Consider the following 27,723-nt stretch of genomic DNA (forward strand, 5'->3'; position numbering starts at 1 on the left):
AATTAAAGTTTTCTCTGTAGCAGTTGCTTTGATTTGATCTAGTTATAAATGAACAATACAGAATAATATTTGGGTTCAGGAGAATTTGTCGGTCATGGTGATGATATCTTGAGAAGAAGAGAGTAGATTAACTATTGTTGGAATGAAATTGTATGATGAAATTCCTGAATCATAAAGGAGGAGACATAATTGAGTGATAAATATGGGAGGGGAGAATTAAGAGATAGTGATTGATTTGGAGTGAAAGAGTTAATTAAGCAGATAATTAATCAATCCTAATTTTAAGGTATGTGGGTATCTAATAATCTAATTGTATCTTCAAATAATATATTAATATATGGTATAAAATATTAAAAGTGGTAATATATGTAATTATTTGAAAGTAAAGATAATATTAGTATATATAGCAGTGATGTATGTCTAATAAGGTAGTTTATCCTTTTACATATGTGATATGATTCATTGAAAGTAAACCTCAAACCAATTTTTTTCAACCATCTCTGTCTACTTGAATCGAATATTTTGAATACCAGCTAAAATAGAATACTAATAAATCACATAATATCTGAAATTATTTTTATCTGTTTTTTCGAAATTCAGAAATAGCAAGTTATTTCATAATGGGTTTCGACTCTCTTTTGGTAGATACGCCAGAAAACCCTTGATGTGAACTGTTGATGACTTCTTCGCCATCTTCATTCCTTGCTTAGAGTTTCTTTTACATTTTCCCATTTGTCCAAATGTTTTTTAGCTTTCTCTACCTGAAAATTTTAAAAAAGAATCCAAATTAATTTACAAACTTCTTTTTGCATCCCAAGAACTATTGACTTATAACTTTAGAAGTTATAGTACTCCGTCGTCCACTTTCATCTGTCCATCATATTAAAAACAGATGTCCACTATTAATTGTTCAATTTAAAAATCAAGAGATAATTTACCACTTATTTCCTAATTTACTCTTGTTATTAACTATAGTTATTTCTCAATGTTGAATTTATTATATTTCAAGAGTGATAAAGTAAAATTGTCATTCTATTTATTATTCCTTAGGGGTATGTCAAGTTAATACTGGACAAGTAAAAATGGACGGAGTCACAGAAAGGGAGTAGTTGAAAAGAAGTGAGTTAGGCACCTCTTTGTTCCAATCTGCACGGAATGTGAACCAAATCAGAATGAAGGTTTGCAATACAGTCCCTCCAATCATCCCAGTCCATATTCCCTGCCAATTTATATCCAATTAATTAATACACGTATATATATATATATATATGTGTGTGTGTGTGTGTGTTATAAAATATTTAGAGATATATAAGGTTGTGTGTAATTGAAAAACCTTAGCACCAAGGTCATATTTGAAGCCAAGAAGACATCCCAATGGAATTCCTACACCATAATAACACCCTACATTCACGTATGCAACAAATGCCTGCCATCCACAACCAACAGCAACACCTGAAAATTCACAAAGAAACAAAATTATTGTATAAGCTTTTACAGATTTTTTGTGTGAAGTAAATATGGTAATTAATTACTACCACTTTAATTTATCTACAAAGAATAAAATATGTTCAAATGAACTTGTCAAAAGGAAAATATTAATTGGTAGGGGTATCTAAGGACATGTGCACAATATGGACTGCACCTAACACCCCTAGTACTAACAATTAGGACGTAGGTGAAACATTTTCCACATGCAAGATGGTGATTAGGTTTGTTATAGACAGGTGGATGCGAGATTTAAAATTTATAATTTTAAGTAAATATTATAATAATAATAATAATAATTAAATTTATAAAAAAAATATTAGATCTAGACAAAAACTATTAAGTTCATGTCATGAATTCATTACAAATCCTCTAGATCCGCTCCTTGAGGTACCATGCTAGGTATGAGTTTAGATGAACTCAATAACTTTTATTTAAATCTTATATTTAATTGTGAACGCAATAACTAAAACAAGCTATAGATTCAATATCATATTTAAAATTCATATACTTCAAATCATAGCATTGACTTTGTTTGTTATGGAAGTCAAATAAACTGTTAAAGTTGATAGCCAAAGGAGAACAAGTTAGAATGAAAAAAAGCTTGTATTAGAGGGACACGATAATAATTAATGCACTTCATAATGATGAGATAGAGGGTTATACGTCCCTTCATGGCATCACTTTTATTATTCTCATTAATCAGGCAAGATTGCCTTTGGCTATGTCTTTGATCCATTTTCTGTAATCAGAAAATGGATCTTAAATTTAACTCAATATGAGTGATGAGTTTCCCACTCTTTGTTTAGTACCCATTTTAGGTTTAACTTATTTGGATTTACGATGGAGTGTCATGTTGGAGATAAAAATGTTTCTGATCAAAAGTGACTTAATTTTGAAAGCTTAAACTCAAAATCTTTGGATAAGAAAAAAAGGTACTTACTATCACTATACCACATCACAAATTTTGACGGTACTCAACTCTTAAAGAAAGTAGGCCTCAGAAACGTAACTCTAACTTTGAAAATTAATTTACAATACGATGGCTATACAAAAAAATATAAGAAGAAAACAACTTTTTTTTGTCTTTCCAAATGGGACTATCTAAGAGTGACACGTGCATGCGCATGATAGGTTATTATGGGGTCTCTTTTTCTCCGATTCGTCTCTCAAACAAGGATGTGATATCAACCTCTTGAGAACAAACAACAAAAAAGTTATTCTTCAGACATTTAATGACTTTTGAGTTTTAACTTTTATATTGTGACATCGTAATCGAAGACAACTCATAACAAACATGATTAGTACATGGAGAATAAGACGAATAACTTGCTATAACATGTTAGATTATACAGGTAGTATAAAAAATAATTTATCTTTTCAGCGTATATAGCAATATGTATATATCCTATAATTAAGGAGAATAATGACGAGAAATATCTTACCAGACAAGACTGGTTGAACGCCATTAAGAATAAGTGTGACAGCTAAAAAAGGGCACAAATCAGAAACTGCATTGGCCACAATTTCACCCTCAGTGAATGCATAGCTGATAACATTGCGCAAACATAGCACAATTATAGCTTCCACCACAGCTATGAGAAATGAAATTAATGTCACCACAAACACTGAGAATGCTGCTGACTTTGGATGTGCTGCTCCTAGCTCATTGCTCACTCTCACACTGATCAAAGAGTTTAACTTTTATAAACCGACGACAGTATAAAAATGTCTTGCTACAAGTATATATGGTTTGGTAACTTGATAATTAGTAATCTATTATAACAGGTAAAATTGTACCTAGCAGCAGCATTGAATCCCACTGAAACCATGAACATCAGCCCATTCACTGCCATGCTACAAAAATAAATATAAAAAACATTAACTTTTCAGGACAACAGAAGTGGATCCGTGTAGAGTACAATTGCAATTATTTCTCCTTAATGACGAATTAAGGATCAAGACTCTGTATATAATAATATATAGTTGGAGTATAAGACAACAGGTGAGAATCCACGACGAAGTCATAGTAATTTAAAAACCTAAACTTTTTAGAGTGGTATTAATAATATGAATAGAATGTAGTTTTTTGGTAGCACACAAATAAACAGCAAGTACAAAATCTCACCAAACTGAGATAGAATCCAATGCAAGCTCAGGATTCTTGAGTAAACCTGAAAGCAACACTAGAATTTGAAAATACCATGTCTCCAAACACAACATAACAGCTGAAGCAGCTGATAACTTCACGAATTCCCATAATCCACTAAAGGCCTCCCATCGAAAACCTGTCCAAGTAGTCTTACATCTTTCACTTCTCAATATGTATATAAACTGTGCTAACACAATAATCCACCAAGAAAGACTCAGCACCAGTGATGCCCCTATCAATCCCAGTCCAATTTTGTATACAACAATCCAACTCAGCAATAAGTGTACAAACAAAGTCCCTAGTGAAATATAGGCACTAGGGGCTACAATACTCTGAGATTGCAAGAACTTCTGTATAGGGAAGTTCACCGCGTAAGCGAATATTTGAGGGATTAGACCATACACAAATACTGCTGCTTCTGATGCAACTTGTTTCGATTCACCAAGCGCGAGCAGTATGTTCTTGGAAAATAAATATACTACAGCTAGTGGGATGCCTGTTATGGAAAGTACTATTGTTGATCTTTGTAGGTAGACTCCTAGCATGTCATATCTGTTAGCTCCATATGCTTGTCCACAAAGAGTTTCCACTGCACTTCCCATTCCTAGCTGCAATCAAAAAAGGAAAAAAAAAGGCTTGAAAAGTTATACACGTGATATTTTTTTGTCATAAAAAAGTCCTCTGTTTCCCCTGTTTAGCATCCTCAAGTTCTCAACTAACTAAAAAGGGGAAAATTTAAAAAATTCCTCAACCATAATGAACAAATATAACCAACATATTGCCACAAGCATTTAATTGATGTTCAGGTCAGATGATAAAAATATACCATAAGTCCATAAGCACATAATTGGATGCCTTGATTGCCAAGAGAGGCTGCAGCAAGCTGAAGGTTCCCAAGTTGACCCGAAAAGATTCGAGTAGACATGGACATAGCATTATTGATCATGTACACAGCTACTGCAGGTGCTGCAAGTCGAAAAAGTAACTGGAATTCGATCCAAAAGGCGGACCTAAGGCGTTGAAAGTAAGGTAATTGGAAATCGGATAGCACCTCCTCGAGCTCAGAGCTAGCCCCATGAGCAGGCAACAAAGGCTGCTCAGCTTCAGACTCCAGGACTTTTCCCATACTAATGAGCAAGTTGAATGAAATGAGAGTAGCTTCTACCCATATAAATAATAGATGAAGCTGTCGTCTCGACGTTTAATGAAAGGTATATAATGTATTGTCATTTTGTGAAAGAATGTAACTAATACATAGTATGTAACAATCAGTAGATAGTTGGAGTTGTTAGATGGAATCTGTCTTTTGCAGTACTTATATCAAAACAGAACAAATGGATTACTAAAAATTACATCCTTTTTCTCTTATCATCTGCTACAAATTAAACTAAGAAAATCTTGGACGTATAATGCACTAATACAGTGAAACGCCTTTTAATTAATCAATCGACTGTTTTTAGATCAGCTGTAGAATCAATACCATACCCTAATGAGCATGTAGAATAAAAATATCGTATCGTTTTGGCATATAATATAAATAAATGCATGGCATGTCTTAATCAGTATTGTTGGAGTTGTTAGATGGAATCATTAAAGATAACTATTTGTACAGGACTTGTTGATATATATCACAGAGATCAGATGCACTTTATTAAGAGGAAGATAAGAAATGAATAATTAACTCAATTATGAAATTATTTACCCCTTTTTTTTTTCTAACTTCCTTTCCGCTAAATACTGCTTCATTCTTTCCATTTTATTTTAGTGTATTTGACTCAATATAAAGTTTAAGAAACTAAATATAAATAAGAGATAAATATTTGTGAAAACACTACATTCACGTTTTGAGTTTTCGATTATGGGGTTCAGGCAATGCTTGTAAAGTGTTCTTTTTAAAGGCATAATATATAAACGTTTTTGTTGGCATCTATGCCCATCAACTTTGGGTGTGGATAGGTAGGAAGTTAAACTTATAAGTTATATAGAGTTGAACAAGTAGACACGTACGTCCTACGTGGCAATTTGATGTCCTATGTGTCTTATGCCACATAGATAATGTGTGTTTACTTGTTCAACTTTATACAAATTTAAATGTCTACTTGTATACACCAAGTATTACAAACAACAACAACAACAACATACCCAGTGAAATCCCACTAGGTGGGGTCTGGGGAGGGTAGAGTGTACGCAGACCTTGCCACTACCTCGTAGAGGTAGAGAGGCTGTTTCCGAGAGACCCTCAGCTCAAGTACATCAAAACCAAGTAGAAGGCGAGGAAAACAGTGTATAAAACATAACAGCCAATAAGAAAGATAGTATATAATCAACAAAGGAGACAGTAACATCAATAAAACAATGAGAGAAGTGAAACGCAGTAAACAACAAAAGGCTATAGGTATACACCAAATATTAAAAGACATAAATATCAGTATCTTTTTTAATCACGAAAGCAACACTTTTCAGGTTTGGTCTCCAATTTAGCTAGAAGGAACCTGTAATCTTCAAAGAAAAAGTGAAGTTACTGGCCCTCATATTGAAGAATCACATTCCACAGTGATAATTATTGACAGAAATATATTCTCCAAAATCAGCGGCGAAATCAGAAATTTCTTCAAGATATTTTTCTGAAGAAATTTCTCGATTTATAACGAAATTAGTTTTTTAGAGAAAATATTACGATCAAACTAAAAAAAATTCCTTACCAAACACAACCTTTATATGCATAAATTTTTATTCAACACTATGCGCAAATAACATCTTGCTTCATCAAGTTTAAGTGAAAAAAGCTTAATACAAAAGAATGGTTCATGCTATATGTATTTACTGCCTAGTTTGACAGATTGGTTGCTAGTAGTAAATATAAACTTTCCATGCACAACACATGCTTTTGATACCTACTTTTGGAGCCACTACTTGAATGAGAAATTAAAGTAGCAATAACACTAAATCAAATCCAAATTAAAGGAGCAAAAATGGACTGTATTATTTATTACAGAGGCGAAGCCAATATTAGGAGTTTGGGGGTTCTAAATCAATTTTATTTGAGGGTTCACATGTTAATATACATATATTTATTTAATTTTCTAATACAAATATATGATCTACGAAAAAGCTAGTGGGTTCGTCCGAACCCATGAACCCCCACCTAGCTCCGCCTCGGAATGTATAGGAGTGGGGAAAAGGTTAAAAAAAAAAAAAAAAAAGTCAAAAGATCGATTAATGTCAATAATTCATTGTTGCACAAAGTATCAAACGTCCATTCCCAAGTAGTGTATCTGCATAAACTCTTTTCGACTTTTTTTAAAACTATATTTGGTGTTCATTTTTTATTATTTTTTACTATATATAATTGGTGTTTTACCCCTTTATTACTACTCAATTATTTTTTGTAGTGTATTAATATGTAAAATTATACAAATTTCCCTTATTTTAATACTTGGGATTGAAAAGGGAAAAAAGTTAATAACGCAATCCTCAATCAGCTGCCAAATTAAAGAATGACAAACTAAGGTTCTATAATATTATTTGATTAAAAAGAAAACTTGTTAAGAATATTCATCATGGGATCTGAGTCATAAATATCTATCTTAAGCCTGAATTATTTGTATTTGGGTCATTGTCTCATGCTAAAGCCTCACGAGATAAAGCAAAATAATTAAGTAATTAATAATTGCAGATAACATCTTTTGGAAAATAAATACTATATTATTACACATTATCAAATGAAGTAACATATCAGATGCTCCCTAAGGCGTCACGACGAAAATATAATTTCCTTTTAATTTGAGCCAAAAATAATATCTCTTTATAATTAAGACCAAAAAAATAGTCAAATGCACCTTAAAGTAGTGGAGTCTGAACTACTTTAAAATGAAATAAATAATCCCTAAGGCGTCACGACGAACTACTTTTTAATTTCTTTTTTCTTTGTTTCTTATTATTTATCTATACATCTATATTTCTCCATTATTATTATTATTGACGCTTAATCAATAAATAATTGATATAAAAATTGTCAATAATAAATGCATTTTATGAACTTTTTTTTTTTTGAATTGTGATTGGTTGCTCTAAAAACTCAGCCATCGTTTCTCATAAATTGCTTTGTTTTTTTTTTCCACTTAATATAACCCCACCCTCCTGCAAATGTTTGTGGAGAGGAAAGGGACTGTGTGGAGATATAATTCAAGAAAATATTTTGCCCCCCCCAAAAAAAGAAAAAGAAAACAGCTTTCCAAGAAAACATTTTGATTGATCTAATGAACTGCCCAATGAAACGTTCACGTCTTTTTTGATTTCTCACGCAATTTCATCCATTGCACCATATTATGTTAGCCGAGTAATTGGCCAAGCAGCATTTATACATCTCAATGGGACTTCCATAATCAGATTATTTTATTTCTCAATATTTAGTACTTGTTTTTACAAAACCAAAGTGAAAAAGATTGAAAATAAATCATTCACAAATCTTCAATCTTTTTCATACACGTTTTTATAGGTTTAACAATGATGAGTAGGGGGTATCTCGTAAGATTTAATTGATAAATAACACTTAAAAATCTTATATATGGTCCCTTGAGTAGTTGAGTCGGAATAAATGCTCCTAATATATGGTACTTTCAGTTTTATTACCTACCATAATTGGCCATAATGAATGAATGCAGAGATCCCACACTCCTCTATTATATTTGCCAATTTTGCTTGTTATGTGTACCGCAATACTTGAATTCTTTGAGCCATTGCTTTTCCAAATCTAGTCGATTATTTTACTATTGGTTGATGAAATTGGAAGGATACAAAAATCCAAAAAATAGTCTACTAAGATCTCAACACATTTCTTAAAGATTTCTGAAATTCTCTTATCATGACTATTCAAAATTTTAAAAACATATTATTCCTATATAATTTAGACTACAAATCCAATTATGACATCAATTGAATAAATAAATTATGAGTAATTGAGAAGATTATCTTTGGGTAAGAAGCTTTACAACCAAGAAAACTACATTGGATGAGATTATCTTTGCTATCAGATACACTAAAATAATAGGGAGAGAGGCAAACGAGATGGAGAGGGAGATAGTTATGTATCTCAGACTCTTATTTGGTATAATTTACATGTATTTGGGATATCAGATACATATGAGAGTGGCGAGCGCGACTTGTCTATGTATTCCAGATACATGCAAATCCACTTGGATATAATGTATTTAGAATAAATTTCACCTAATTTTGTCTCATGTAACCCAAGATATTGGACATATCTAGAGACTCACCAAAATCTTATAATATTTGTAATATTGCAAACCATATTGTATCTAAGTAATTAGCTCCTAAATTAATGAAATTATTTTCTCTACCATATAACCAGATGGGCTTAATGGGCTTGTCCCATTTTTCTTTGAGAGGGGATCGTCCAATTCACTTCATATCCTTGATGTGTTAACGATTGGAAACAAAGCCCAACTTACATTGCCCAACAGTGTACATATTGCTTAACAATGTGTTTGGTGGGAAAGGAAAATATATATTTTTACTTTCTTAGAAAAATAAAAAAATTGGTCAGTTAAAATGTTTTAAATATTTTTTTTCTAAGAAAGCAAGTTTCACAAGTGAAAATGCACATATTTCACAAATGACATTCCACACTGATAGTCTGATAGTATTATCTCCACCCCTCACTCGGACCATGAACCCCACCTCCTAACCCATCCTCACACCCTAACGTTTAAATTTCTATATTAATTAATTATGTATAAATTCTCAGGGAGTAATTTATTCATACTAATCAAACACTAAAAAATAAATAAAGAAAAATTACATACGTTTTCAGAAAAACATTTTCTAACATAATATTTTTGACTTAAAAATATCCTCCATACCATACATATATATTGAAGCTGGAATCTTTTCTTTTTGGTGGTTTGTTAGATTGATCAAAGATTGTGTCGATTAATTGGGTATAACTCATTTATATTCTTATTACTCCAAAAGATTTTAATAGCCATCTTTCAGTGCTATGTGATCATTGGAAATTAAGTAGATGCGCATCAATATAATTTTATCCCTTCGATTCTTCATTCTCCTTTTTCCAGTTATCAGTGTTCGATTCCCTGTCAAATCTATTTTCGTTGCACAACTTATTTAGTGTGGTTTAATTTTTTGCGCGATTTATAAGCTATATATTGTATAAGAGAGAATTTACACGTACATGTTCCAAGGATAACAAGTGCCGGTTCTCCTAGGGTTCCAATCTTGAAACTTTGAAACTTATTCTGCGCATAATCTTTTTCTTGGACACTGCTAGTTTATCTTTTACTGATTGATTCTTTCTTTGCTTGAAGATAAAGCATATTTTTTGCATTTTTGCTCCACTAACTTAGTCACCTGGTTTACAATTTTGATCAACAATATCGACATCAGTTTATATATATGTGTGGAAAAATTATTCAACTTAGCTGTTGTTTGAGGTGGATTCTCAAATCAAATAAAATAAAAAAAATGTTGAATTTTGTAAGTTACAACAAGCAATAGAGAACCTAATTATTCATATGTTATTTATTATTAGTGATTATAAACAAGTACAGTAATAATTAAGGCCAACGGAAGTAGCCGTAATTAATCGAAAGAAAGCTTTTATAAAACCAATGCCTGAAGTTGTATATCTACGATACATGTATTATAATTCACTCCCTCTATCGATCTTTACTTGTATAATTATCATTTTATTTATTATTTCTTAAGGAGCGCGTCAAGTCAAATATGTACTAGTAAAAATGGACGAAGGGAGTAGAACTTGCATGAATATGAATTGGAAAATAAAATAAAATCCGGTAATGTATAATTCGTATGGATTTTTTCTTATGATTCATTTAATAATGGTTTTTTACTGCTGTCTTGCCACTTAACTAATCGATTTTTTGCTTTCTCCACCTGAAAAAAAAAGGATTGCTCAGTTATGCAGTATTAATAGAAATTGAGCTAAAACATAACAAGGAAAACAAAATGAGGCTGATTTTAACAGAAAACTGTTCAATGTTCTAAACATTAAGGGACAAGGGTCTGAAAAATACCCCAACTTTGGTCGGATTTGCTGTTGCGATACTAAACTTTCATAAGGACCTATTATCTCCTTAGACTAGTTATTACCGTATTTTTTACCCCCTGAACTATTTAATAGTGTATTTTAAATGTATATATGTGCCCACGTGGACTCATTACTATTTATAATTTTGCATTATTTTTTATGTCCACGTGGGCAAATATATATGTTTAAAATACGGTATTAAATAGTCTAGGGAGGTAATAGGTCCTCATGAAAGTTTAGTATCGCAACAACAAATTCAACCAAAGTTGAGGTATTTTTCAGACCCTTATCCCAAACATTAATAAATGACTCCAAACATTTAATTTTATAAGTAAATTTTAAAAAATCAATTTCTTAATAACTTTAAAAATAAAACTTGCATACATTTAAATTACAGTAATTCATAATAAAATCAAGCTTTTACCACAACAATATTCAGAAGATACTTGAAGTAAAAGGGAACACCGGCCTTAATTGCCTAATAATTTTATACTAGTATTTCTTTTATGTATGAAATGTTGTATATTATTAATTAATAAGTATTAAGTATTTGAATTTTTTTTGTTTCGAGAATGTTAACTTAATCAACTATCTCAAGTTTGAATCTCAAATAAAAAAAAGTCTTGTGAAAAACGCACCTCTTCTTCCCAATTGGTTGTACAAGTGGCCCATACTAAGATAAGAGTTTGCATTGCTGTTCCACCAAACATGCCCAGCCATAATCCCTACATATTTGCCCAAGTTAATTAAACAAATTTGTTTTAATTTCAATAATGGAAACTAAATTCTGAATAACCTTTTATTCATTTGTCCACGTTTTTTCAAATGATTTTACGAAATAAGCTAATATCGAATATCAGATAAATAAAATATTTCTACGAAAACAAAAAAGAAAGTATAGTGAGGAGAAGAATAGACATACCTTAGCTTCGAGTTTGAAGTGAAACCCAAGAAGAGCACCCAATGGAATACCAACTACGTAGTAACATCCCACGTTAACGTATGCCACAAAACCTTGCCATCCACACCCAACAGCCACCCCTTCGGTGTGAAAATATTTTGTTTAGACGCTCGAACTAAGTCAGAATCAAATGAAATTCATCTCTAATACCATTTTTCACCTTCTATTCAAAAATTCGTTTTTCTAATTAATTTCAACTAAATCTTTCCCTCCTCTCTATTATTTGTCTAGTTCTAAATAGTTTTAATTTAAAAAAAATACTACACAGGGTACCGTCTTCCATAAAATATTTGTCCTGTTCTCCTTGTCAAATCAATTTTTTAAAATCTGTTGTGTTTAGCATATATATCCAAACAAAAGGCACATGCAGTGTTCTTTCTTCTTTCTATTGAATACGTGTTGTTTGTCCTTACATGTCTGCGTCCAATATATCTACAGTAGTTTTTGTTTGAAATTTTGCAAAAAAACTGTGCAACCTCTATTTCGTTGAGTTGTTTTCACAAAAAAAGTAGAGAGTACATATTTTTTGGCCTAAAACATGATTTCTTAATTACTATAAATGAGGATATTCCAATTAATAGTCTAACAAAGTTGAAATATTTTTTATGTAACGAAAAGTAGTTTAGTGACTCTGATGTAGTAAAATAAAAATTAAATTAGTACTATTCTTGAGACTTGAAATTAATGCCGAAAACAGAAGAAAAGGTTGATGAAGGACTGACCAGATAAAACAGGCTGAATGCCATTAAGAATTATAGAGGCAGCCAAGAGTGGTGCAAGTTCTGAAGTTGCTTTAGCAATAGTTTCGCCTCCAGTGAATGCATAACTCATCACATCGCGAAACATCATCACTATTATGGCTGCCACTACAGCAATCACAAATGAGCTTAATGTCACCACCAAAACTGAAAATGAGGCCGATTTCGGATGCCCTGCTCCCAACTCATTGCTCACCCTCACACTGCAATTTTTAAAAATTTATAAATTTAACCAAATTCGCCTCATCACTCTTGGAATACTGTGGTGGACCTAATGTAATTGAAAAGGAGAAAAAAGGCCTAACTATGATTTTGAATGCCTTTTTATCACAGGGGCGGATGCAGTTTAAAGCTAACAAGTTCAATGCTAAAAATAACGAAATTGCAATAAATAATAGGTATGAACGCATAACTTTAAAAATATAATGGATTTAATACAAATATCTCGAAAGTTAAACTCATAAAGCAAAATTCCTGAATCCGCCGATGATTATGCAGTAGTTCAGTAATAGATAACTAACCTTGCTGCCGCATTGAACCCAGCAGCTATCATGAACACCCATCCAAGAATTGTATTACTGCAAAACAAATTCCATTTCATCAGGACATTAATCCAAGAGAGGAAAATAAAATTAATTGATAACAAGATATTCACTAACCAAACAGCTAGAGAGTCTAATGCCACTTCAGGATTTGGAAGCAAACCAGCAACTAAAACTAAAATCTGAAAGTACCAAGTCTCCAAGCACAACATCACAGATGAAGCAGCTGACAACTTATAAAAATCCCACAGCCCTGAAAACGCTTGCGAACTAAATCCATTCCACGTTTTCTTACATTTATCGCTCTGCAATATGTACATAAATTGCGCAACGACTACTATCCACCATGAAATACTTAGAACCATTGCTCCTCCGAATAATCCCCACTTGAATACATAAAGTACAATCCATGTTAGGAAAAGATGTAGGACTAATGCGGCTGCTGCTATATATGCACTAGGATTCACGATGCTCTGGGCTTGCAAGAACTTTTGTATGGGGAAATTGGCAGCGTAAGCAAATATTTGAGGAATTAAACCATAAACGAATAATGCAGCTGCTGATGCAACTTTCTCTGATTCTCCTAGTAAGATTAAAATTGGCTTTGAAAATAAGTAAGCCACCATAATCGGTATTCCAGATAACATAAGCAGAATTGTCGATCTTTGAAGATATATTCCCAATGTTTCATACTTGTGAGCTCCATATGCTTGTCCACATAGTGTCTCCACTGCACTCCCCATCCCTAACTGCTCCAACAAAATTGATAAATAACACATCATTACGTCTTACATTCAGTAAATTAAAATTGAAAACTATAACTCTATCCATCCCAATTTGTGGGTTAACTTTCAAACAGTTTTGCTTAGATACTTTTTATGTAGTTATGTGAATTTTATTCGAGAAACCAAAGATTCTATGTACGAATTCATTGTCAATCTCAAAAATCTGAACAATATATATATGACATAAATTGAGTATATGAAATTCGAGCAATCCAAAGAAGCTCTGCTCATATGTACCAGAAAAGGTAATCCTACTGCAATTTGTACAAGTTAGTAAAAATAGTACAGCAAGTACCATGTAAAGTATAAAGTTGACACAAATCTTACCATGACGCCATAGGCCAAGAGTTGAATACCTTCATTGCCAAGTGAAGCAGCAGCAAGTTCAAGATTACCAAGATGACCACAGAATATTTGAGTAGACATAGAAGTAACATTATTGAGCAAATAAACAATGATTGCTGGAGCTGCTAGTCGAAACAGATTTCTGAATTCAACGGCAGATGCCCGTCCAAGCCGCTGAAAATGCGACAATCTTGTGTCGGACAATATGTCTTCAAGCTCAGAGCTTACATGTTCCACTGCTGCTTCTTTCTGTTCTAGTAAAGGTTCACTTGGCCCCTTATCTTGAAAACACTCATCCATGTTTTCAATAAATCAATACGAATCAAGATGCTTATCTACCAACTCAATAGGTGAAAAACTAAACGATGAAATCCGTTGGTCTAAGCAATCTCTTGCTCGAAGCGACCCACTAACAACTTCACTAGACTGTTAGGCGTTATCTGATTTGACATAACAAATAGTTTTACATTAAAGTCTAAAGGTAAATCATTGAACTATACGGTCAAAAGTTTAAAATCTTTCTTAAATTAATTTATTTATTTTACTTTTTATATGCACTGAGCTTATTACACATATTAGTACTATTTTATTATTTTAATAGCACGTACCGATGAAAGGAATGGGATATGTATGTACCAAAAGAATAGCGACAATCATGACATATTAATAGTTTGTCTCACTTCAATTACTAGTAATATATTTGCCCTGCCTCAATCACTTTAATTGCAAGTAATAATAATAGTATGCCATTACACTTTTTAAATTTCGAAATATATTATCTTCTCCTTCCTTGTAAGTAGGGAAAGAAAATTCAAAGGAAGAGAATATGAATGCAATAAATTATTAAAATGATTATGAATGTAGAAAAATTGTGTATCACAGCAAAGACTAAAGGCGCATTTCCCTTAGAAGGTGAATACACAAAAGAAGAAAGTAAAGTAAAACACCATTAATATTTATTCAGGGAAAAGGGATAAAAGTTTAATATTATTTTGAAATTGACTATATGAATCATTTTGAAAGGAAATTGAACAGAGGAATAGTACCCGTTAATTATTGGGTTCTCTATTTCAACATGCAGCAATTCTAGCTGAGCAGAGCAATGGCACTTTTTTTGGTCGAAAAGAAGAAGATTTGGACGAAAATTTAATCCAACTCGCTCATTTGTCACCCAAACAAAATCAACCTACTATGCTGCAGCCATTTGTTTTTTAAAAAAAACTAGCTGCAGAAATTTGACTCGTGTCATTGGAATTCTGTTAAATATAATTAAATAAGAAATCAATCAGCAACCCTAAGTATGCGCAATATAATCCGGGATAGAATGAACAAATAAATATAAAAAGATGCACTGTACACTACTGATCTTAACCAAGTGACAATTATTTTGATCAATAAAATATGAGAAATAAAATTCGGACTCCCTAAATTAAATGTGCATTACTGTAAAAAGAACATTGTCATGCACTCTTGTTGCATTGTAAAAGTAAAACAAAGATTCTTATTCCTTGTAGATTACCAATGCAATATCGAGATTAAAAAATAAAGCATCAGAGCATTTTCTTATTAAAACTAAATCATTAAAACTTGTACAAAGTAATACTACAACAACATTCTCAGTGTAGACGGTAGAGTCTATGCAAACCTTACCCTTATCTCATATACCTACATTAAGATCATTTATAAGGTAAAACACAAGTAAATATCCACATTAGCATAGTTAACTATCTCAAGAAAATGGTAGTAATTGACACTTTATTACAAGATAATTTACAAAGATAGTGTAATAGATCTCACATTGGCAACTCTGTCTAGGCAATTAAATAAGAAGAGCACTTGCATTATCACTTGGAAGGTGCTGCAATTTGCAATACCTTTATCTACTGAACAGAAATAGATGGTACAATTGTGATATATTGTATTAGTTCTGATGCATAACTGAAAACAAAAGAAAAATGACAAACAAAACATCCCAACCCCTAGAGACCTACCTAATGCATTAGCTAATGACACAATAATTTCTCAGGACTTTGAATTTCAGACATATACAATACAAGACAGGTTTTTTCTAAGTGGAAATAAATAATTACATGGAATTCAACCTCCTCCTGAATTACTTTTACAAAATTTCCTCATTACGCAAGAATGAGGAACAAATAGGGTCGGAAAACTCAAACTTGGAATCTTCTCCGAGTGGGATTCTTACTCCGGATCATGATTTTCCAGCTGCTTTTGTACATATTAGAGTACTAGAGGAAAATCAGAACCTTCAGCACTATTAACTTAAAGATATTCGTTACTTGTATCATCATTTCATGAGATTTGCTCGCAATAAAGGTTTAATTGAGCAGGAATGGCAGCATTAAGTATAAAAGAGGCTTCCAAGAGCCGTCAAGGCCAAGAGACGCAGATGAGACCCGATGCTTAAGCTGTTCAGACCTGACAAATTAGCAAGAACATATCAATGAGAAGTACATCAACCTTAATAAAAAGATAAAACAATGATGCCTTTTCCAACTGACAAATTCAAGTGAATCTGCAACTAAGTACAGATTCATTTAGAGTAGAGATAGGTGCCATTTGAAGTCTTATTTGTTTGTCAAACCTTTTCCTTGATCCTCCAAAGTAGCTTTAATTTTGCTTTAAGACAACAGTGCTCAGGACGTACTATACAACAACAACAACAACAACATACCCAGTGAAATCCCACTAAGTGGGGTCTGGGGAGGGTAGAGTGTACGCAGACCTTACCACTACCTCGTGGAGGTAGAGAGGCTGTTTCCGGAGGACCCTCAGCTCAAGTACAACAACCCAAGAAAAATAAGAGGAAACATTATATATGACATAGTACCCAATAAGAGAGAAGTGCATAGTCAACAACGGAGACAATAACATCAAGAAAATAAAGTGAGAGGTGAAACTCAGTAAACGACACAAGACTATATGATCACAGACAAGAACTACAAGATCAAGGCTAGGACTACTACAAACTTTACCAACCAAAACCCTCGCACGGGAAGACAACACGCTAGCCCTACTAACCTTCAACCTTAATACACGACCTCCACTCCTTCCTATCTAGAGTCATGTCCTCGGTAATGCGAAGCTGAGCTAAGTCCTGTCTAATCACCTCTCCCCAATACTTCTTAGGCCTACCTCTACCCCTCCACGTACCCTCTACAACCAACCCCTCGCACCTCCTCACTGGGGCGTCTGTGCACCGTCTCTTCACATGCCCAAACCATCTCAGTCTCACTTCCCTCAGCTTGTCCACCACAGAGGCCACTCCCACCTTCTCTCGGATAACCTCATTCCTAATCTTATCGCTCCTAGTGTGCCCACACATCCATCTCAACATCCTCATCTCCGCAACATGCAGTTTTTGAACATGTGAGTTCCTGACTGGCCAACACTCCGCTCCATACAACAAGGCCGGTCTAACTACCACTCTGTAGAACTTACCTTTAAGTTTCGGTGGAACTTTCTTATCACACAAGACTCCAGAGGCAAGCCTCCATTTCAACCAAGCCGCCCCAATGCGATGTGTGACATCACCGTCTATGTCACCACTTCTTTGGATTACAGCCCCAAGATACTTAAAACTTTCTTTCTTGGGAATAATCTGTGTGTCCAGTCTCACTTCCCCATCTGCCTCATCCACCGCATCACTGAATTTGCATCCCAAATATTCAGTTTTGGTCCTACTCAACCTGAACCCTTTGGACTCCAGCGTTTGTCTCCACACCTCCAGCCTCGCATTAACTCTGTCCCGCGTCTCATCAATCAGTACTATGTCATCCGCAAATAACATACACCATGGTACCTTCTCCTGAATAGACCGCGTCAACTCATCCATCACCACAGCAAATAGAAAAGGGCTAAGGACTGATCCCTGATGCAACCCCATCTCAACTGGAAAGTGTTCCGAGTCTCCTCCAACCGTCCTAACCCGAGTCTTGGCTCCACCATACATGTCCTTTATCGCCCTAATATAAATCATCGGGACACCTTTAGCCTCCAAGCACCTCCAGAGGACCTTCCTCGGTACTTTGTCATAGGCCTTTTCGAGGTCAATGAATACCATGTGTAGGTCTCTCTTCCTTGCTCAGGACGTACTATAAATAGTTTTTTTATTTATTTATAAATAGTACTCCCTCTGTCCCATATTAGATGGGCACTTTCCATTTTACATGGTAATTAATAGATTGATCAACTTTACTATTTTACCCTTTGTTCATATTAATTAGCCTCTTGAAAAAAGAAATTCTTGACCTTCAAAATTAGTATAAGCTTCCCAAGGCCATAGTAATTGTAGGGGTAAAATGGAAAAAAATTAATTAATTCTATCTTAATTTAGTAAGTGGTCAAGTAATATGGGACAAATACTTTTAGACTTTAGTAAGATGCACATCTAATATGGGACGGAGGGAGTACATATTAAAAAATGGTATCCTTCTGTCCCTAATTACTTGTCCAATTTTCTCTTTTTACTTGTCCATTTTGACAAATCAACAAATGATAAAATAAATTTACCTATTATACCCTCAATTAATTAATTATGAAAAGGTAGAACTTCTTGAAAATCTTAACTTTTTAATTCATCCACTTCATAATTAATAGGGATAAAATGGTAAACTCACTACACCAATCATTGTTTTCTTAATAAGTGTACCAATTCAAAAGTGGACAAATAATTAGGGACAGAGGGAGTAAAAAGTAACTCAATGGGAGTGGAGGCCTGGTGTATCTTCACTAATAAAATGATGCTTCATGATGTTCTACATATCCATCCTTCTTCCCTTATGCATCCATGTAAACATATTAATTACCATTGGCCAACGAAATTCTTGATCTCACACCAGGGTATTTCAAAGAAGTTACTCCCTCCATTTCTATTAGTTTTTCTGGTTTTGACTTGACAATAGTTTATGAAATTAAAGAAGCTTTTGAATATTGTGGTCTTAAAGTAAAGATATGTTGAATGTACTAAAATACCCTGCAATCTTAAGGTCTTAAAAATGCCACGTGGATAGTTAGAATTGAAGAGTGCCAAAAAGGAAAAGAGACATTCTTTTAAAAAAAGGGACTAAAAAGGAAAGTAAAACAAATAAATTGAAACGGAGAGTAAATCTTCATGTTTCTTTCAACTAAAATATGCAAGATAATGATTTTCCACTTGTATAGCCAGAAATATTATGTGGAAAAAATATTCTAGTGTCCCGTAACTTGTGAGCATAAGTTCACTTTTCTTTACAAATATTCCAATTCTTACTCCAATCACTTGCTTCAATCAACATTTAGCTATAGTTGCAACTTCTAATACTCAAAAATATTGCCCAATCACGATCCTTGTATCTTATACAACTACACATATAACTCAACCCCAAAAACTATTTCATGAAGGGAGGATTGCCCCAAACAATATAAGGAGACAACAACTCATTCTCTCAACCGATATGGGAGCTAACACTCCCCTACAAGCTCAAGATTCAAGTAGAACATGGATCACGGAGGCACAACATTGAGAAACACAACAAGGATCGATGGATCTGGCTCTCATACCATGTCAAGATATGGTAACTGGCCTAACCTAATCCCAAAGCAAGCTCATAAGAAAAGGATTGTCAAAAGTCATATAAGGAGACCACAATTCATTCCACAGCCAATGAGGGACTTAACAATGATAAATGAATCCATCAAGAAATATGATGTGAAACTGAAAACTATTTTAGCTTCCAAATTTTCTTTAACCCCTCATGTTCATATCTGGAGAAGTCTAAACTTATTATTATTATTATTAATAGAAGCACAAAAAGAAACCAGCATACTATGAAACTGTAAATGAGACAGGTAAGATAGTCTTACATATCTGGCCAGATGCTGCCGCAGGAAGCGCAGGAATTTTCATAGCTGCAATAGCAGAGAAAATCGTAATAAAGATCAGCAGTTAGTTATGTAAGAAGATAAACTTTGGTCACTAGATATAAGAAAAAGCAAGAGATCTGACATACTTTTATTGCATGACGAAACTGGTAAGTGAGAGAGAGATGGCCAAGGGGCTGGAATGTTATCGTTTAAATCACAGACGAAGCTGATCCCCGAACTTTGGTCAAGTACAGCATCTGATGGTAGACTAGGCAAAAGACACCCAGAAACTACTCCCACAAGAAGAGCAAGAAAAAAACTAATTAATTAAGACCATCACAAAGAAACTGACATAGGCAAAATACATGATACACACAAGGAACCTCATCCAAAGGAGGAAAATTACCATGTACTAATTTGACAGTTTGATGCATGTAGTAATATGACAAAAACAATGTTTTCCAAGAAAAAATGTAGATTTCTTCTCTCAGGCATGAAACGACAGTATTGTAATTTCCAAACCCAATAGACACAGTCACTGTGGACTACTTTACGTTCAAAAGTTGCCTCCTTTGTCCAAGACATTGATCTTCAATAAAATACATCCAGTGCAATATTAACTAATAGTATTATTTTAATCCATTATCATGTAATTGAATATCTTAATTCTTAACCAACTTTTTTCCACGTCCCATAATTGAATACCTGTTACTTCAACACAAGTCATTTAGAGGAAGCAGGAGGTGGGGGAGTTTCAAAATTATATCTCTTTCGGTATAGCAGATGCTTGGAATTCTAGTGATAAATAAAGGACGGAAGAAAACACAGGGCATGGAGATGAATAAAAAAATACACAAGTACGTAAATTACCTTCGGGTGCGACTGTTCCAGTCATATGAAGAGAACCCAGAACGGATGGATATGACAAAAGAGAAATCCCAAGTTAGCTTGGTAGATTTGAAGGCAGCAAAATGCTCAAAAAGTGGCATTTAAATAATAACTTACCTTGCACAGAAAAGTCCTTGAGGCTAATGTGACAAAGTTTGTATATATTTTTGCTAACATTGGCTTTCTGTAACTTGAGTCCAAGTGAAGCAGCACAATCCAAAGCTTGCAAGTTGGTTACAAAACTCTGTCTTTGTAAGTGAGAGACATAGCTCTCAATGGTACTACAGCATGCTGTTTGGTTATTCATCCCATCTCCACAAGCTTTTGTAACATGGCTTGTATTTGGGAATACCAGAGGGCACACTGAAGGGGAGGAAAACAGATTGCTAATTTTATAACTATATTATACCCAGGATAGAAAATGACAAAAAACAATACAAGAGATTCTAGTCCCTTTAGTAAGCATGAGGCATGAGTCCATGACAATTTTGGTAAGATGAGTAGCTAACACAAGTGATTACAAGGATAATCATATAAGTACAAACATGCTTGGTTGGTGGGACACTTGAAGGACATGAAGAGATTAACTAAATGAACAGGTACTTGTCCAACCTGGTTTAGGATTAAAATGGAGTGGCTTAAAACTAACTTAGAGAACATTCCAAGTAAGAAATGACAGGAAAGCAAAAATATGCCTTCCTTCTCCATTTTTTCTCCTTCAAACAGCATGAAGGGCAATTAACATTTGACTAGGAAGTACACAGTCAGCGGCATTCGCTCTCTCTCTCTCCTAGAGCCCAAACTACTGAAGAACTATTCACCATTAATTACCAAAGAAAATTAATGATAAAAAGATTTATAGTCGTTAATAGGAAAGTGTAATTCCATTGATTTATAACAAATACCAATTCTAGACTACATATTATAGACATCCTAAGAAGGTTATTTTCTTAGAAAAAGCTCCCAACTAAATTGATAAAAACAGATGTCCAGCATATTCCCCTTTGAAACCATCCCAACTAAATTGATAAAAACAGATGTCCACCATAGCCCCGTTTTGAAAATTGAAACCATGTTCAATCAACTATACCTCAACCCAAATTAGCTGGAGTGGCTATTTAGTTATGTTTACAATACACCACTTCATGTGTGAGCCTGATTCTTTTACATGTGGAAATTCTTTTTTCAATAATGGATGGTGGTGAGACTCAAACCGAGGACGTCTATCTGCTCTGGTACTATTGATAACATGTTGAAGTGTGTGATCATCTCAACTAAAAGTTTAAGCTATTCAAGAGACACCCTTTATTTACTAATTATGTTTCCAACACGTGAAAAATATGCCTATTCTCCTGTTAGCACATTCATAGCAAAAGGTCAGTAGAAAATAGAAAACCATCTCAAGCTACTGTACATGCTTCCTCATATGATCCTTTTCATCATCAATGAAAAACTTAACATATATAATGAAGAATGAATAAGCAATGAGCATAAGAAAAAGGACTTGTATGTATTCCTCACCTTTATTATTTTTGCAATTAGATAGTCCTCTAAGAACATCTTTTGCACCATTAGGGTCAAGTTTACTTGCCAGCCAACGGTGTACAATACTTCTGCAATCATTAACCCTAGTTGAGTGGTCAGTCAGCACCTCAGCACCTTCCGTGCTCAGAAGATCATATGCTTTTAGTGCAAGTTTTTTAGCAGCTTCTGATATAGCATTTTGGCAAGTTTGCTCACAACATTCATTCACAAGGTCAATCTTCCCACAGGCAGCAAGTAGGCTAGATGAGTCCACTGTGGTTTCAAACTCATGAACATCTTTGACTGGGCAAGAACCTTCTGTCAGATTTGATGGATGGAGAGAGCATATGTGCTGTAAAGTATCATTGGCACCCTGGCTCACCAGAATTTGCTGAAAATCTGAAAGGCAATGCTTTGCAAGTGTGCCATTTAAAGCAAGCATATTTGTGAATTTACTAGACTGCCCAATAAGAATAACAAGAGTTGCTTCCAGTTGTGGGCAACACATGACATTAGCCAGATACTGCGCAAATGGAGCAACACAATCAATTGATGTCACACCCATCATTCTTTCCACAGCATCAAATTTCAGCGTACAGAGTCCTGAAGAGTATGAAAGGAAGAGTCACTGACTGAGGTGACAGCAAATCAAGATCTATCTGAGCTGTATTTAGTTTATCAACTCTAAATTGCTCTAAAATTTGAAGTAGCCCCAAATTTTAAAATTTTGATCTTGCTCAGACCTAAGAGATTATCATTTTAATTAAATACTGAACCAGACCCGATAATTTTGGTAAAGTGCTGTTTGTAAAAGGTGCCCACGGAGAAGGTGCCAGAAGAGGGAGAAAGGGCTGAGGAGAAGCAGTTGGGGAGATCTCAGGCAACAAAGTGTCCTCCTTTCTGTCCATGTTTAAAGAACCCTTGAGAGAATTCACTGAACTGCAACTGGAGTCCTGGAGGTCTGGACAATCAGAAATTCCATCAGAAATAAGAAATAGCATTGATTCCTTTTAGGAGATGACCAACTAAAAACACTTACAGCCAGCGAAGGCATAAATACAGTTACATATGGATCAAAGCTACAAGCACCATTGGGGCTTGTGCTCCCATGCACCAAATGGAAAACAAGTTAAATGGCAACAAGAAACCACTAGAATCTCAGATAATAGTCACCCAAAGGAAACAGTAGTGATGTAACTTGACATCTTCAATGTCAAATGGGATCTTGAAGATTTAGAAAAGTTCTATACCTAGAGAAACCAGTATTTCCAGAACTTCATGTTTCACTTTGTGTCACTGAGCTGGCTAAATCTTACTGTCCGCAACAGAAACTGCCTCACATTTCACTTTGTCAAAATTTAACCCATCAAACCATTCTATACTTGCTTTTAGCCACATTATATGCTCTCATTCATTAAAGATTTCCACCATGGAATGTAGGGGTTGAAATTCCTAGTTTTAATTTTTAAATAATCCCTTTCCTAATATTGTTGTGATTCACAAGTCTTTAATTGATTTAAATACAAAGAGAGGAAAGGGATTCTCGTCTTACTGAAGTGGAAGCCTATGGAAGATTAGCATCATCCCAAAAGGAAATCTGTTGGCTCATCATTAGTCGATTTGTGGGGTGTCACATTCCCTGAAAACAACAACCAGAACAACTACTAGATTGCTTCCCTACCCCCAGAATAGCTTGATGGACAAATTACTCCAAAGCATGCCCAACATCAATCCCCTCATACTCCTGCACAATAGGAGCGGATTGAGTCGGCATTCATCTATGAAGAGTGGTCCCCGGATTGCTTTTTGATAATCAATAAGTAATGTAGGCTTTGGTACATTTATAATAGTGATCTTAACTCTTAGCAACCTAAATGCAATGCAGAAACTTCATTGTCTGCAAAACATCTGAATGTAACAACAGAGAATAGGATTTTTTTTATTTTTAATCGTGTTTTCTATGCCTCGTCACTCCTTCTCAATTTCAATGCCAATTATCCGAAAAAATGTTGGGAACCATGAAATATCCACAGAAATTATCATGGTAGAATAACGAGTAAAAAAAGAAATAAGAACACCAAGATTTTCTACATGAAACTCCCTTCTGGACTAAGGAAAAACCACGGATCGGGACGAGCAAAATAATATAATCATAGTGAGATGTGAAACACTGAACACTCTAGTATCACAAAGACCTCGAAGATGTTACACTAAAAAGAAATGCGCTTGTATCCTAATCTGGATCTGTGTCCCCATATCTTAAAATTTAGATCATTAAGGAACCTACCTCTAAATCCGCACTCATATCAGATAACCACACCCAAAACAACTTAGACTTAATTCACTTATCACGAAAAAAAAAGAAGAGAGTTCATACACTTAATTCATCTAAAGTACATGAATTTCATTTCCTTAGTTCATGAATTAGAAAGATTAATGTATTTGTTTGGAAGGTGCATGTACTTACTTATGGCTTTTGTGGAAGAGTAGACTAGAATTATATGACAATTATGTATGATAGCCTAAATACATTGTTGTAGATCACCTAAATATATTTGATCAGCTGAAAAAGAAAATCAGCTGCTTCGAAACATTAACCGAGGAGCTGAAAACATTTCATTTGGTAACAATTCCACAGACGAGCATTCAAATTGAAAATACATAAAAAAGAATTTAACCTCCAGCGTATCAACTCAAACCCTAGAGCAGACCTAAAGAAGTGCAGTTCTTAGAGTCCATACATCTTCCATCCCTTTACACAAAAAAAGCACTGACATAGCAGCAAGATAACAATTCCCTCTACTGGAAAGTCCCAATTTCACATTACAGTAATCAGTGAACTCGAATAAAAATTGTATTTTTAGCTCCAACTAACAGCATTTTCTTACTAAAAATAATAAACAGAAATTACCCAACACCCACATAAAGTAGAAAAATTAACACAAAACCCAAATAGATTTTTATCAAAATTGAGCAATAATAATTACAATAGCTACAAATCATCCAAAAAACAAGAAATCAAGTGAAAAAATAGCAAGAATACTTACAAAGCAGCAGTAGAAACACATGGAGAAGGTAAAGCTTGAAACTTTGAGAAACCCCACCTCTCATCCTTGCCAGTTTTTGAACCAAAAACCGAAATAGACCCAAATGTGTAATGAGTCAGTAGATTCAAGAAAACCCCCAAAAGAAGTAGAAGTAGAAGTAGAAGTAGAAAGAGAATAAAAATTGTGAAAGTCTTTAAGGTGAGAAATGATGATGGTTGTTAGTTAATTAATGTGAAGAAAGAGAGAAGTATAGTAGTGGGAGAGTGGAGAACTGGGGCAGCCATGAATGAGGTTGCTTAGTTGTGTGGGGACAAAAAGCAGTAAATAAAGGTATAGCTGGACAAATGACCCTACTTGTATTTAATTTCACATTGTAAAGAAAATTTGTGTGTGAAAACTGAGATATTGAGCATTAAAATCCATCAACCGCCTTTCCTTTTTTTTTTTTCTCTATTACTTCCGATGTTAGAAAATACTCTAGCAATTCTTATTGAACATGAATAATGGTACAGTGATGAAATTGTTTTATTTTAATTAGAGGTATTTGATTTATACCTTGACATAAAAAAAATCTTGTTAAAAGTGCCTCATTTTCAAATATATGTCATTTTTAATTTCATTTTGTATAGGAATGACAATGGAGCGGGGAGTGTTTAAGGTTGTGTGGGTGGATTGAAGTGAGTTTTTTTAAAACTAATGTGGGACGGGGCGGTTTGCGGGTACATGTGATTTTATGTGGGTTTAAACTTAATTTTAATTATTACATATTATAAGAGTTATAGAACATTATTTATCAAGATAATTTCTTTAAAGCTTCTAAAATATTCAAGATAGTAAATAATGGTTCAATAAAAAATAATTCAATTTCTTACATGTTTCCCAATTGACCTCTAAAAAATAAAACTTAAGTCACTATCCTATTAAATTAATACAACTTAATTAAAAAATGATTTTATTTAGAAAAAAAATATTAAAAAAATTACGCGGGGTGGATTCATGCATAGCGGGTCTATGTGGGGCGAGGCGGGGAGGGTTAAAAATGAAAAAAAAAATGTTATACAAGACGGGGCGAATTAAAAAATTTGCAAGTTAAGCTCAACCCGCCTTTTCCTGCACCGCCCTATTATCATCCCTATTCTCGCAGGCTCCATCCCTAATATATAAATACTTTTTAAGATATTAATTTGCACAACTTGTCTTCAGTGATGTCATCACTATTGAAATTTTGTTGCCCTTAGCTAAAAAATTTCCTGCAACAAAGGAAGTGGTCCAACTACTTCAATTGTGAATTTTAACGTACTAAATTATAGGGATGATTCACAAATCATAAGAGTGACCTCCATGAGCAAAATTTATATCGTCTATTGGGCATATAATCACAAGTGATTTCTCTATCTAGGGAGAACTTTGCAATATTTTAACATATCATAGATAATAACATGTTTAATAGTCTATAAGTTATGTTACAACCGCAAAAATTTCATGTGTTATTAAAAAATCATGACGATCTAGCAAGACTTATTACTATTTATTCTACGTAGTGTGTTAACTTGATCATAAGTTATGATACGGAAATTATTTATACTCTTCAATATTTTACAACTTTTTCCTCCAAATTATAAGAGTAATTCTAATAGGTCACAAAATAATATTATGAATCTCCAAACTAAACGCGGATGTCAAATTATTATTGGAAAATACAATTAAATTTGATCAATTTTAATCAATCAATTCTTTTTACAAAAAAGCAAGTCAGTTAATATAACTAAAACTCATGTCCAATAGATAATACATTAAAGCGTTTTTGTTACCTGTAACTTATTGAATGTATTGAGCTTCTACCTTATAGGCAAAATTAATTTATGTGCCCAATATGAGAAAAAAAACTTTACCTGATATATAACAAAAACTTTTTCCAATAAACTTTATTAAGGTTATTTTTGACCCATTTCTTAAATCAGTGCAACATACTGCTTTTTATTTAGTCATTTCTTAAATATTTTGTTAAGTAGGAGATAAAAAGTCTCAAAATTGTCCCTTGTGATATCTTGTTTCTATAATTTAAAATACAAACAATAGGGACATGATTTAAAGTTTTCTCGAAATGGTTATATGGTGCAAATAGTTCGATTTAAGGACAGGCGTTGCTTTGTAAATTAAGGCCCAACTTTGGTAGCATACTAGTTAGCAATTTAGACAATCTTTTCAGTATAGTATACTGTCGAGTTCAATTTAGAATTTAGACATTCAGTACAATGTTAGGGAGGAAAAATAAATTAATAGA

General features: G+C 33.7%; 3 protein-coding genes across 3 annotated transcripts; all 3 read right to left on the minus strand.

The window, feature by feature from the left end:
- Positions 1 to 640: 640 nt before the first annotated feature.
- LOC125822623 (protein DETOXIFICATION 40-like) lies at positions 641 to 4,763 on the minus strand. Its single transcript, XM_049502045.1, has 7 exons — positions 4,464 to 4,763; positions 3,614 to 4,245; positions 3,286 to 3,342; positions 2,931 to 3,169; positions 1,334 to 1,452; positions 1,133 to 1,219; positions 641 to 761 (listed from the first exon to the last, which is right to left on the minus strand). The coding sequence occupies exons 1-7, from the start codon at positions 4,761 to 4,763 to the stop codon at positions 696 to 698; spliced, it is 1,500 nt and encodes a 499-aa protein (XP_049358002.1). The 3' UTR covers positions 641 to 695.
- A 5,734-nt stretch (positions 4,764 to 10,497) lies between these two features.
- Positions 10,498 to 14,554, minus strand: LOC125822595 (protein DETOXIFICATION 40-like). Its single transcript, XM_049502008.1, has 7 exons — positions 14,098 to 14,554; positions 13,103 to 13,734; positions 12,965 to 13,021; positions 12,408 to 12,646; positions 11,647 to 11,765; positions 11,363 to 11,449; positions 10,498 to 10,570 (listed from the first exon to the last, which is right to left on the minus strand). The coding sequence occupies exons 1-7, from the start codon at positions 14,413 to 14,415 to the stop codon at positions 10,499 to 10,501; spliced, it is 1,524 nt and encodes a 507-aa protein (XP_049357965.1). The 5' UTR covers positions 14,416 to 14,554; the 3' UTR covers position 10,498.
- A 1,474-nt stretch (positions 14,555 to 16,028) lies between these two features.
- LOC125822492 (uncharacterized GPI-anchored protein At1g61900-like) lies at positions 16,029 to 25,761 on the minus strand. The gene is made up of 8 exons (XM_049501894.1): positions 25,440 to 25,761; positions 23,174 to 23,353; positions 22,390 to 22,995; positions 20,986 to 21,231; positions 20,851 to 20,862; positions 20,127 to 20,270; positions 19,981 to 20,025; positions 16,029 to 16,554 (listed from the first exon to the last, which is right to left on the minus strand). Exons 1-8 carry the CDS (start codon positions 25,501 to 25,503, stop codon positions 16,478 to 16,480), a joined length of 1,374 nt encoding a protein of 457 aa, XP_049357851.1. The 5' UTR covers positions 25,504 to 25,761; the 3' UTR covers positions 16,029 to 16,477.
- Positions 25,762 to 27,723: the final 1,962 nt, after the last annotated feature.

This window comes from Solanum verrucosum, unplaced genomic scaffold (assembly GCF_900185275.1).
Source record: "Solanum verrucosum unplaced genomic scaffold, falcon-dt-bn FXZP01000103.1, whole genome shotgun sequence".
In the NCBI taxonomy this organism is placed as follows: Eukaryota; Viridiplantae; Streptophyta; class Magnoliopsida; order Solanales; family Solanaceae; genus Solanum; species Solanum verrucosum.